At 35.9% G+C, this 12,410-nt stretch overlaps 1 protein-coding gene and 1 long non-coding RNA gene across 2 annotated transcripts in view; both read left to right on the top strand.

The window, feature by feature from the left end:
- Positions 1-2,062, top strand: part of akap6 (A kinase (PRKA) anchor protein 6) — a 157,913-nt gene extending 155,851 nt beyond the window's left edge. Inside the window, exon 15 of the mRNA XM_065253813.1 lies at positions 1,134-2,062. Within this exon, the coding sequence (XP_065109885.1) occupies positions 1,134-1,175 (42 nt within the window). The 3' untranslated portion in view covers positions 1,176-2,062. The remainder of the gene's footprint in view (positions 1-1,133) is intronic.
- A 9,028-nt stretch (positions 2,063-11,090) lies between these two features.
- Positions 11,091-12,179, top strand: LOC135731031 (uncharacterized). The gene is made up of 2 exons (XR_010526181.2): positions 11,091-11,452; positions 11,963-12,179. It is a non-coding gene; the product is annotated as an uncharacterized lncRNA (long non-coding RNA).
- The last annotated feature ends 231 nt before the right edge of the window (positions 12,180-12,410 follow it).

Here is a 12,410-nt window from a genome sequence, read left to right as displayed (position 1 = left end):
TAAATTAATTTTGAAAGCCCTAATAGAAAATTGTTGTGTCAACTAATATTTTTAAGTTGAATTATTTAACTTAAAAAAGTAGGTTACCTGCTTACCTTAAAATTTTGAGTTAATTCAATTTAAAAATATTAGTTGACACAACAAAGTTCTATTGGGGCTGTCAAAATGAATAAGGGGAAAATAGCACGTTAACATAATTTAATTTTCAACCAACTGACTTTTTTAAGTTGAACCAACTTAACAATTTTTTGCTGTGTGTTTTTTTCCTCAGTATTGTGGGATGAAATATGGACTGGAAATTTTTGCATGTTTCATTTGTCTGAAAACAGAAATCGAAATGATAAAATCAATGTTTTTTCTTACTTTAAGTTTACTTATTCAATTGCATTAGAAAATGTAGTAAACTGTATACTGCAATGGCGGCTGGTGACTGCTCTTCCAAGAGGCACAAATTCAAAATTGTCATTTGAGTGTCATTTGTGTTGCAAAATATGTGTTTGTTGCGTCATGTGAACCACGTGCATTACGTGTTTTGTCAAAATAAGTGCCAGCTGCACACGTGTCAAAACCATTTATGATAAAAGAGACGCTCACGTTCACAAAATACACGCAAGACACTCCCTTTACAGTAAACTCTGATTATGCATGAGATTATGCGAGTATCTGGCAAACGCGAGCGTCTCTTTTATCATAAACCCTTTCGACGCGTCTGCAGCAGGCACTTATTTTGACAAGACACGTGATGCACACAGGATCTCTCGACGCGCAGAACACATATTTTAAAATGACAAACCACACACATGACGGCTACACACATGTTGTGACGAACCTCACATCGTGCTCCCTCGAAAAAAGAGGTCACTGGCCACCACTGGTACACTGTAGAAATGCAAAAGTTGGATCAACTTCAAATATTACTTTGTTTGGTAACACCTTAAAAAGAAAAAAAAAATTCAACTTAAAATTTCACTTTAGTTTCACTTTAGGTGTAACCAATTGAAGAAACTTTTTAGGTTGAACCAACTTTTCACTTTTTACAGTGTACATTGTTGTCCATTTTTTCTTATCTCTTTAGTGCCTATGAAAAGTATTTAACTCTAAAAATCTTTTGTTGTTGTTGTTTTTTTTTCTAGAGATTTTCTGGAACTCTAGCCACGTCTGTGTGTAAACCCTGAGCTCTTCTGCGCTGTCTGAGGGCTTTCACACCATCCCTTCGTGGTGATTTCGGGGTCTGGATTTTCCACCTACTTTGATGTTAGTGCATGGGCCGCTAGTCTGGCACTTTAGAGACCCTTCCTTCTCACTTTTTCATCCTCTTCCTCATGGCTGCTTGCTATTTAACCCTGACCTTTAAACCCCGGTGACCCAAAGCTCCGCCCTGGACTGAGCTACCTCACCAGTCTTCCGCCATTCAGTACCAACCCTGACACTTTAACACACTCGTGTACAAATAAAACGCTGTCTATCATATATCACATTAGCCTAAGGCTTGTCTAAGCAGGCAACTATTACCTGTTTGCATCCTCAGGGTCAAAGCTGAGGTGTGTTATTAGAGGGTCGCCCCTATCGCTTTGCAGTTTCGAGTGAATAATCAGCTTAGATTCGGACATGTCGTTGTGTTCTTCAAGATCGCTGATGTGGAGGTTACCAAAACTAGCTTAACGTTCCGGTGGGAGCGTCACAGTTTCTATGCAACACGACGATTGTGTGATGTTGTGTGGCTCGTGATCTTTGGCGGTTTGATGCGATATTGTTTTTTTACTCCCTGAGAATAAAGAAATGTAACATTGTGTGCCTTGCAGTTATTACATGTACATTTGATTAGAAACACTGCTTTTCCCCGTTGTGTGTCTGGTAAATGGTGAGAAAGCAGATGTTGGCAAGGCTGATATTGATGAATGAGCATCTGTAAATATGTATACTGTACGCTCAAACCCTGGTGTATAATGATGTCATATTTACTTCATGTTAGTGTACTGTTTGTGTTAGATGGATAAATAGCGTACTGTTAGACTGCATGATAAACTATGTACACTTCCATAAATAAACCTTATTTAATGAATTACAATCTCACATGTGGCATTCTTATACTTACAGAATCGCTGTTTTACAGTATTAAAATGATGAATTTATGACATTAACCCCTTAAAGTTCAAATGTAACTTGGGAGGAACACTTTATTATTTGACAGAAAACTTTATGACATACAACAACTAAAAAAGCTAAACATTGACAAATCTTTGGAAAGCTGAGATTCTTGTGATTCGAATGATGTAAGATACAATCAACACAGCAGGTACAATGCATTTGCTAACATGAACTAACAATGAACAATACTTCTACAGCCTTTATTAATCTTAGATCATGTTAATTTCAGCATTTAGAAATACATTTTTAAATTAGAAGTTGTTACTGTTAACAATAGTTAATGCACAATGGACTAACATGAACAATTAACTAATGGCATTAACTAACACTAACAAAGATTAATAAATGCTACTATATTGCTGATTGTTAGTTCATGTTAGCTAATGCTTTTAATAATATACAACCTTATTGTAAAGTGCTAACTTTATTATATAATGCTTTTTCTGTGACCCTGGACCACAAAATAATAGCACGGGTATATTTGTGGCAATAGCCAACAATACATTGTATGAGTCAAAATTATAGATTTTCTTATGCCAAAAAGTAAAGATCATGTACCTTGACGATATTTTGTACATTTCCTAACGTAAATATATCAAAAATTTATTTATCATTAGTAATAATAATAGCTGGACAACTTTAAAAATAATTTCTCATTATTTCAGATTCCAGATTTTCAAATAGTTGTATCTCAGCCAAATATTGTAAATTGTATAAATCTCAATTTTTAAAGAAAAACTAATGATTGGTTTTGTGGTCCACGGTCAAATTTTTACAAGATGCACATACACACACTATATATTTAAACAATATATTTTTGCAGTCAGTCACGTGATGTGGACGAAAGGACAGACCCATAGGGGTGATTTCCCAGACAGAGATTAGCTTAAACCAGGACTAGGCCTTAGTTTAATTAGGAAATATAACATGCCTTACTTAACTCATTTCCCACCAGACTTTTTTTTTTGAAAAGTTTATCTTCTAAAACTGTATAAACATACAAATATATGAAATAAAAGAACAGACCCAGATAAATAATAACAAACAAATAAACTGGGAACAAAACGTTTAATCCTATCTAAATCTTTTTTTCTCTGCTTATAAACTCTTAAATATGGGTATTTTTCTTTAAAAAAAATTGCAAAAAGCTGAAATAATTGCATTTTTGTGAAGGGATTTAGTTAAAGATCAGATTCAGAATGATTATCAAAACATACACAGAGTTTAAAAATTAGTAAATCATTTTTTGCTTTGTTTTTTTTATAAATTGGGTAAGTCTGGGCTATCTAGTGGATAATCGCAGTAATACAGATTACCCTTAAAACACTTTTTATGCAAATGTTTTCTCTTAATTGACGAGATAACTTGTCAATGGTGGGGAAAGAGTTAAAACATTACTCGTGTGCATTTTGAAAAGTTGCCCACCATCATTTTTGTGATTTCCACAAACTTTTCACAAAATGCCTTCCAGGAAAATTATCTTCTAAAAAATATATAAACATACAAATATATCAAATGAAAGAACAGACACAGACAAATAATAACAAACAAATAAAATGAAAAAAAAAGTTTAATCCTATCTATATCTTTTTTCTCTGCTTAACTCTTAAATATGGGTATTTTTCTTTAAAAATATTTTTTTTTTAGCAAAAAGCTTAAATAATTGCATTTTTGTGTAGGAATTTTTTAGAGATCAGATTCAGAATGATTATCAAAACATACACTGAGTTTTTTATAAATTGGGTAAGTCTAGGATATCTAGTGGATAATCGCGGTAATAAAAACTCATCAGGAACACTTTTTTATGCAAATGTTTTCTCTTAATTGACGAGATAACTTGTCAATGGCGGGGAAAGAGTTAAAACGCTACTTGTGTGCATTTTGAGACAACCAAAGGGCATCAATGTATTTTAAGATATGTCACTGACATATCTTAAAATACATTGATGCACTTTGGTTGTCTCAAAATGCACACAAGTGTCAGTGTAAGTTGTTTTCGGTTTGGACAGCTCTTACATTTATTTTAGTCTAATCCCTGTCCGGGAAATCACCCCATAGTGTTTACCTGGACAATACGTTTAATTTCACCATGCTTTTTATGATGCAACCCTATATTACAATTTTCAAAGTAATGCAATACTTTTATCATGTACAGTATAATACTGTTCAAGCTTCCTTTTGAGTGCCCTACTGTTGCTATGGTTACCTGTCTTCATTTGATGCCAGGAAAATTTGCATTCAAACTAATTTAAAATGAAACAGATTTACAAATACATTACAAGTTGTAGGTTTATAATATAACACGTACAATGAAATCAACTTTTCATTTTGGTTTTCTTGGGGATTATTTTGGCATAACTTTTAAAACAACACTTTTCCCATCACAACATGCTGTAGATGCAGACACAGTGTTCTTAAAGTAAAGCGTGAGCATCCAAACAGACATCAAGCGGTTATTTTTGTGGCTAATACGCTGTTTACAGGAAGTCCTGATGACTCTGAAGATTGCGTGATGGGCCCTCAGAGATTCAGATATACAGTGGCATCGGAAACCTCTGGAACTCATCGACGGCCAATCAAGCGCTCTCCTGATTGCGGCGTTGCGGTCTGATGATACGCTCTCTGCTATAATCGCCCATCGGCTCCTGCAGGAGATGCCTGTTTGTTGATGATGAGTGAGCGAGCGCCTGCACCGGAACAAAATCAGTCGCTGGGAATGAAAGGCGAGAGAGGATTTGTCTGGTTGCTTATGAAATTGAGGACAGTGTTTGTGGGTGTGAGGAACAGCAATGGACAACACTGTTTGTAATCGCATGATTGCCATATTTATGCCAGGATTTCTTCTGAAAAATGGAACAGCAATCATTTTCTTTGTTAAGACCTCTAAATGGTTTTCATTTCATACTGTATGCTTACATATTTAGGCTTTAACAATAGAGGAGTTCAGATTTTTACTTGCCAAAATTGTAACTGGTCCCAAAATAAATATTTGTGTATATATAGTTTACATTTATGGTTTATAAAGCATTCAAGCTATTTGATTTTATCATTGAAGCCATTATCAAATAAGAAAAACTCAATAACACAAATGCACATATAAAAAGGTTTTAAAAGAACAATAGAAACTCTATGGACTCCTATTAAATCTGAAATCGTGTTAATATTTAAAGTAAGGTTTCGGCACTGAAAGTTGGCATTGATAAATTAGGATGGAAATGAATTCTTACACCGTCTTCAAAACATTGCATGGTGAACAAATTATGCCTCTTTTGGCAATTAACAGGACATTTTTGTTTGAAATGAAAATGGCTTTAAAGGTAGTAAAGGTCATGTGTATCGAAGCATGGTGGCTTTGCAATTACAGCCAGGCTGAATGTTGATTTGAAGGCATAGATGGAAAATTAATAAGTTGAAGTCTCTTTGTTGAAAAGATCGCTGTTGATTATATGACATTAAGTGACAAAGAAGACAAGTTTTGGGTGATTTTTTTCCACGTATAAGTTTAAGAGAGATTAAAGAGTCAAGAGTGTGACCTTCAAAATGTCAGAAGTGCCTTTTAGTTTGGACACTAACAGAAATCTTTATGCTTTAACGATTTCAATTTTCATCTAAAATATATGAAGCTTGTCACAAATATATTTGCACGCTCTCCATTGGGATGTAGAAATGCATTTAGATTGAAACAAATCTGCATTTCTTTACCTTTTATATAATTTTTTTAAACCATATGTCATTGTAAACACATCTGCACTGACATGGCAGTCTAAATGCTCTGTAGAAGGTTTGATGTGAAGACGCAATATTACATGTGGCATGTCACCATAACACAGACTTATATATCAAGAGACACTTGACAGAATGTCTATACATCACTAGCTTTTATGTTTCCCAGTAATCATGGGCTTTTGAAAGACAGCGGGGGGAACACATTCAAAGCCATCCAATGCGAAGCAAACTGCTTATGCCAATATAAAAGCATTTACAGTTTATTATTTCATAAAAGCACAAAATTTGATTTGTTTCTTAAGAGTAATAATACTCTATGATAAAAATGCAACTAATATTGCAAACCTCAATTTTACTTTAAAATCTTATACTGTAGATGAGTTTGTTCTGCTGGGCTTTTAATTTTTTTTTTTCTGAACAGAGATATTGAATGGTTTTGCATACATTGGGACGATTAATCTTTAACCAGTGAATCATTTACTGGACAATATGATTGCATTAGAACTAGGAACACCAATATTTTGACCTATGATCAGAATTGGCAGATAAAAGTCATTTTTCCCACTATTGGACATCACACGAGGGCGCACGATGTAAAGCTCGTCACAACGTGTATTTAGTCCATGATGTGTATGGCTTGTCATTTCAAAATATGTGTTCGGCGCGTCATGTGAACCATGTGCATCATGTGTATTGTCAAAATAAGTGCCTGCTGCAAATGCATCTAAAGGGTTTATGATAAAAGTGACGCTCGCATTTGCCGGATACTCGCTTAATGTCATGTTTAATCGGAATTTAGTGTTAAGTTAGTGTCTTGCGAGTATTTTGTGTGGTTCGTCATTTTAAAATATGTGTTCGGCGCTAAATGTGAATCATGTGCATCACGCGTCTTGTCAAGATAAGTGCCTGTTGCACACGCGTCTAACTGTGGGTTCACACCAGCCGCGTTTGAGGCGTCAAATTCCCGTCTACCGCGTCTAGTTTTCCGCTTTAACATTTTTTGTTTACTTGCTTCATTTGCGTGTGACAGCCACTCATGAAATTCTAGTCATCGGGACATTCATGCAGAAATTTGCATCATTCTGCGACTCTGCTCGCTTCCTGTAATCACGTAACTACTAGAGCAAGCTCCTGATTGGTTAACGCAGCGCGTTTTTCTGCCAAAGTTCAAATTTTTCAACTTGCGCATTACACGCGAAAACGCTGAATTCACGCCTAAATGCCTCATTCGCGGCGCGAGACCTCCAGACACGCGTCAACGCGTCTTTACATTGACTTAACATTGCAATCACTCGTGCTTGACGCTTCTACCGCGGCTGGTCTGAACGCAGCATAAAGGGTTTATGGTAAAATTGAAGCTCGCATTTGCCAGATACTCGCTTAATGTCATGTGTAATCAGTAGGGCTGTAACGATTAATCGTGCAAATGCGCGTTTTCTCAGTGAACGAATTTAAATGAATTACGGTGATATCCCGGCACATCCCAAAGCCAAGGGGGCGCTCTCGTGCAGAAACTCCCTTTGTGCCACAGAAGAAGTAGCATTACAAACGCTATTCCAAGAAATGTCTGCAGGAATATTTATATCGCTGTTTCTCAAATTGTTTCAGGAATTTTCATGATAATAAGGAATATTTTAAATGATTTTGTTTAACGAGTGTTGCTTTTTTAAATGCACGTTATAAACGACTCCCACTCATAATGATTTTAGATTGATAGATTGACTCTTTTATCATAAACCGCTTCGACGCATGCGCAGCAGGCACTTATTTTGACAACATAATGCACATGGTTCACATGACGCACCGAACACACATTTTGGAACGACAACCAACACGCATGACACTCTGAACACATATTTTGAATTTGCGCCCCTTGAAAGAGAAGTCACCGGCCACCACTGGCTGACTGTTCAATAACAGCTGATGATCAGGGCAGATTACCTGTATATTCTAGCAATCGAGAAGGGCAGAAAAACTCATACTTTGTAATTATTTTGAATTTGGTGAGTTGCAGATTTATGAATTTCACAACATAATAATTTGAAACAATGAGTAGAAAACAAAACTATCGGTATCTGTCAGTATCTATCGTATCGGAAGATGTCATTCTAAGTTATTGAATATCGGTACCCACAGCCTGATCTCACGCGAAATTGTACATAATACGAGTTGGCTAATTCGTATCAATTCATACGAAGTTAATCATGCAAAATTGTACGACAACAATGAAACCGAACCCCTAACCACGCACCTAACCCCAACGTCACAGGGGTCTAGGCAAATTGTACCAGAACTTACGAATGTGGTTGTATGAATTAATATGAATTAGCCGATTTGTAAAATATGTACGGTTTTTTAATGAGATAGCAGTGGTATCCACTCAGGAGTTTTGTGGTGCATCTACAAGAGCTGGTGGCAGAAACATTGTCGTCATCTCCGTTACATTCACATGGCCATAGTTTACTGATCATTTAAAATATTAGAGAGTTATATTATCATCTGAATGTGAGCCAAAGTGAGTCGTGCGATAATCCCGCAGTCATCACCAATAACAGGTTTAGAGAGGATGTTAGAGATGTGCGACTGACACAGGTGCTGCCCCTATTAAAACACTCTCCAATGTGCTGAGTTTCTCCTGTGTTATTTGTTGGGGTGAGTAATTGGATTCCAGACGTGTCATCAAAGCATATTAGAAAACAATCCGATGTGAAATCACGAGGCGGGCTAAAAGGCCACGCCGAGCCCACCGTGAAGAATAAACAAAATCCATGATGTCATTTTCCTTTCGCCTTCCCAATCAATCATTTCCATACTGATTTTTCCCCTGTAATTTCTCGCAAGAAGTTAATTCTTCATTCTCTCTCTCGAGCTACGATTCTCTTCCATAAATGCAGGGATGCAATCTTTCAAAAGCTATTACTGCTTCGGAGAGGTGTGAGAGACGTTTTTGCCGTAGCCTTTAGCCTTTGCTTTTTCAATATAATCTGCTTCATCAATCAGCGTTGGGAAGGAAGAGTCAAATGGAATTTATCTCTGACAGTTGCAGGATAAAAGTATTACATTTCTGTAGCATTTGCATCCACCCACATGTGTTTACACAATATACACACGTACAGTACACAATATCGACACAGGACCTATGATTAATTAGGGAGCCAAGAGATTTTGCATTATTTCAAATGATCAGATTAAATTAGCGGTGGGACGGTGGCTTAGTGGCCTCACGGGACGGGAAGATGGTTCCTGAGGCCTTTCTCTGTGGATTTTGCCTGGTTTAACAGACAAGGCTTGGCTAAAGCCAGGACTAGGCCTTAAATTAAGACGTTTAAGCATCTTATATAAACATGTCTCAGACGTTACTGTTGTGTATCTTTAGACAAATCATATTTTAAGATCAGTCAGTGCAAGTTATTTTCAGTTGCGACAGCTCAAACATGTGCTTTAGTCTAGCCTTAAGCCTTGTCCGTAAAACCGGATGCATGTGTCTTAAATTTTAGTTTATTACTTTATGAATTCCGCAAGGATTAGTAGATCACACATTACACAACTTATTTTAGACTAAACATTAAAACATGCACAACATAGTTTAAAATAAGTATGAAAATCTATAACGAATGCATTGTGGGATTACACAAGTGTATTGCGATGGACTGGCCAACTGTCTGTTTCATATATGTGACCCTGCACCACAAAGCCAGTCATAATGGGTATATTTGTAGCAATAGCCAACAATACATTCTATGGGTCATTATACATTTTTTTATGCCAAAAAACATTAGGATATTAACGGGGAAATTTTACAAGACTTTTTTAAGATGTCAAATAAATCTTTGGTGTCCACAGAGTACATATGTGAAGTTTTAGTTCAAAATATCAGATGGTTTCACCGGTTTTAATGGTCTGACTAGTTGCTAAACTAAACTCTTGAACAAATACCTTGTCGAAAAAGAACAAATATTTTGGTATCCTAGGTAATTTACATGTTGTTTATGTTGCTTGTTATATAAATAAACTATGTTTACAGTACTTTGTTGTTATTAATTCTTCACAGAGTTTACCAGAAGTTACGTGTTGACCACGAAAGATGCTTGTTTATGTTGTTACTGCTGAAACCGTCTATAGATAATTTATTATAGCAAATTAAAATTGCCACGCAAAAATGTGCAGTTTTTGGGTGTGTCCTTTAAAATGCAAATGAGCTGATCACTGCACTAAATGCCATTGGCGTGGTTGGATAGAGCAGATTAATGGGCGGTATTATCCCTTTCTGACATCACAAGGGGAGCCAAATTTCAATGACCTATTTTATCACATGCTTGCAGAGAATGGTTTACCAAAACTAAGTTACTGGGTTGATCTTTTTCACATTTTCTAGGTTGATAGAAGCACTGGGGAACCAATTATAGCACTTAAACATGAAAAAAGTCACATTTTCATGATATGTCCCCTTTAAGAAAAAAAACGTAATTTTATAATGTTTTTAACTGAAATGTGAGTACCTCGATGACGTATGTTGTCGACAAATGCGACTTTTGGAGGACATACCTGAAAGGACGTGTGCGAGAAAAATGAAACGGTCACCCTACACTGTAAAAAATCCAATTAATGAAATGTTGGAAGGGCAAAAATATATAAGTTGAACCAATTTTCTTGTTTGGGCTTAGTTGAGTAGACATATTATTTTAAGTCTAGATAAATCTGTGTTTAAAACATTAAGTGAATGGTTATTTCCAAATTCAGTCAACATTCAGAATGGCTATGTTGACTGAACTAATTAAGACAAATCTGGTCAATATGTGGACTTATGACAGCTATGTTTCCTGACAACAAAATGCTCATAATATTACTGTTATTTGGTAACAAAATGTAATTTTAAGATTTGTTCAGGCGTGAATGTATGTGCTTTAAGTTTAAATATGCGGTCGGTTAATATAGATAGCGTCTATTTAAAAATGTGCTCGGAACATTTCGGACGGAGAAGAGCTCCAGATGAGCTCCAGAAAATCACAGACACTTAAGCGCTCACACCCCGCCCAGCGCAGCCTCGCCTCGTCAAGCCCATCAGAAATCGACTGCTGGCTCTGATATCTCTGTGGCGTTTAAACATGCGATTTAATTCATTTTAATTTCTTATACTTAATAATAAAAGGTTTACCGGTATGTTTTAAATCATATTTTAGGATTGCACATAAATGATATCGCTGTTGAATGATATTTCATATCTTTCACATTTGTTATAACTGGGCTGCGTACTGCCTGCGAATTTGAACTTCAGAGCTGAAGGTGCGAGTGGAGAAATAGTCCCAATATCATAACAATCTTAAAACTTCTAAATATACCCGTGTGTGTACCCGTGTGCGTGCGTGTGTGCGCGCGCGCGTGCTCGCGCGTGTACATGTATGTATGTATGTATGTATGCGCGTGCGTCTGTGTATTTTGAATTTAAAATGTTTTAACTCGGAAGGATCTGGATCACAGGTCATTTCATCTGAGATCAATCCGCACGCAACAGCTGGAATCACTTACTGATTCACACAAGGGAGGACACAATTCAGCCGTTTCCTCAAGTTCACGTCAGGTAAGTGTTTGTAATTAAATGTTAATTTTAGAATATATTAATTGACAAAGACGCAAATACTCGACGTTTTTGTAATTATATTTTTGTAAAGATATATTAGAAGTGTGTTATGTTATGTGACCGAAGTAAAGTGGAGCTATTTTAGTTAAGATAAAAAGCCTGGATAACGTTATAGGGTTGGTTTACCGGACAGAGTTTAGAACTCGGTCTTTATTATAATTGGGACATTTTTACAAACAAACCTTATATAATACAATACTGGCGTGCATTTTGAGATAAAACAATAGCACTCATATGTTAAGAGATGTCAGTAAGTTATTTTAGTCAGTGAAAAGCCCTGTCCGAGAAAACCGCCCAATAGTGTTTAATTATGTGTGATGTCTGAGGGAAATTTGGCCTAACATTAACGTTATTTAGGGAATAAAGTCTTTCACCGTCAAACTTTATTATATTAAACATGTTATTTATGTATGTGTGTGTGTGTTTATATTCCTCTGTTTATCAAACCAGAGCGGAGATGATGTGAGAGGCAGACCCGAGACATAGCGAGACAGTCTCCGCTTGGACTGGCTGAGGAAAGTCTCCTAAATGGCCCTGGAGATGTTCTGACTGACTTTGGAGGCTTTTTGGACTGTTTTATGCCCTCTATTTAAAGAAGACTTAATTCTGTATGTTCAGTCTGTATGATAAGTGAATAAGTGAATAAAAAGCTTTTGTTTTTATGTGACTGAAGTTAATTATTTTGTTTACAACACCAGCATAAATTATTTGATAAATAATTTAAAAATGTTATTAAAAAAATCCCAAATAATAAATATTAATTGAAGTAACACATAAAACATTGAGTGAATACTTAAATTTTAATTGACAGAGTCTTTGCTGTAAGTTTTTAAAGATTCAACTGATTAAAACATTTTAGTTGAATGAACTATAAAGCTAATTGAGCCAACATACTTTT

Source organism: Paramisgurnus dabryanus, chromosome 17, assembly GCF_030506205.2.
Source record: "Paramisgurnus dabryanus chromosome 17, PD_genome_1.1, whole genome shotgun sequence".
Taxonomy (NCBI): domain Eukaryota; kingdom Metazoa; phylum Chordata; class Actinopteri; order Cypriniformes; family Cobitidae; genus Paramisgurnus; species Paramisgurnus dabryanus.
Note: the sequence above shows the minus strand (reverse complement) of the source record. Positions and strands in the feature narration are given on the sequence as shown.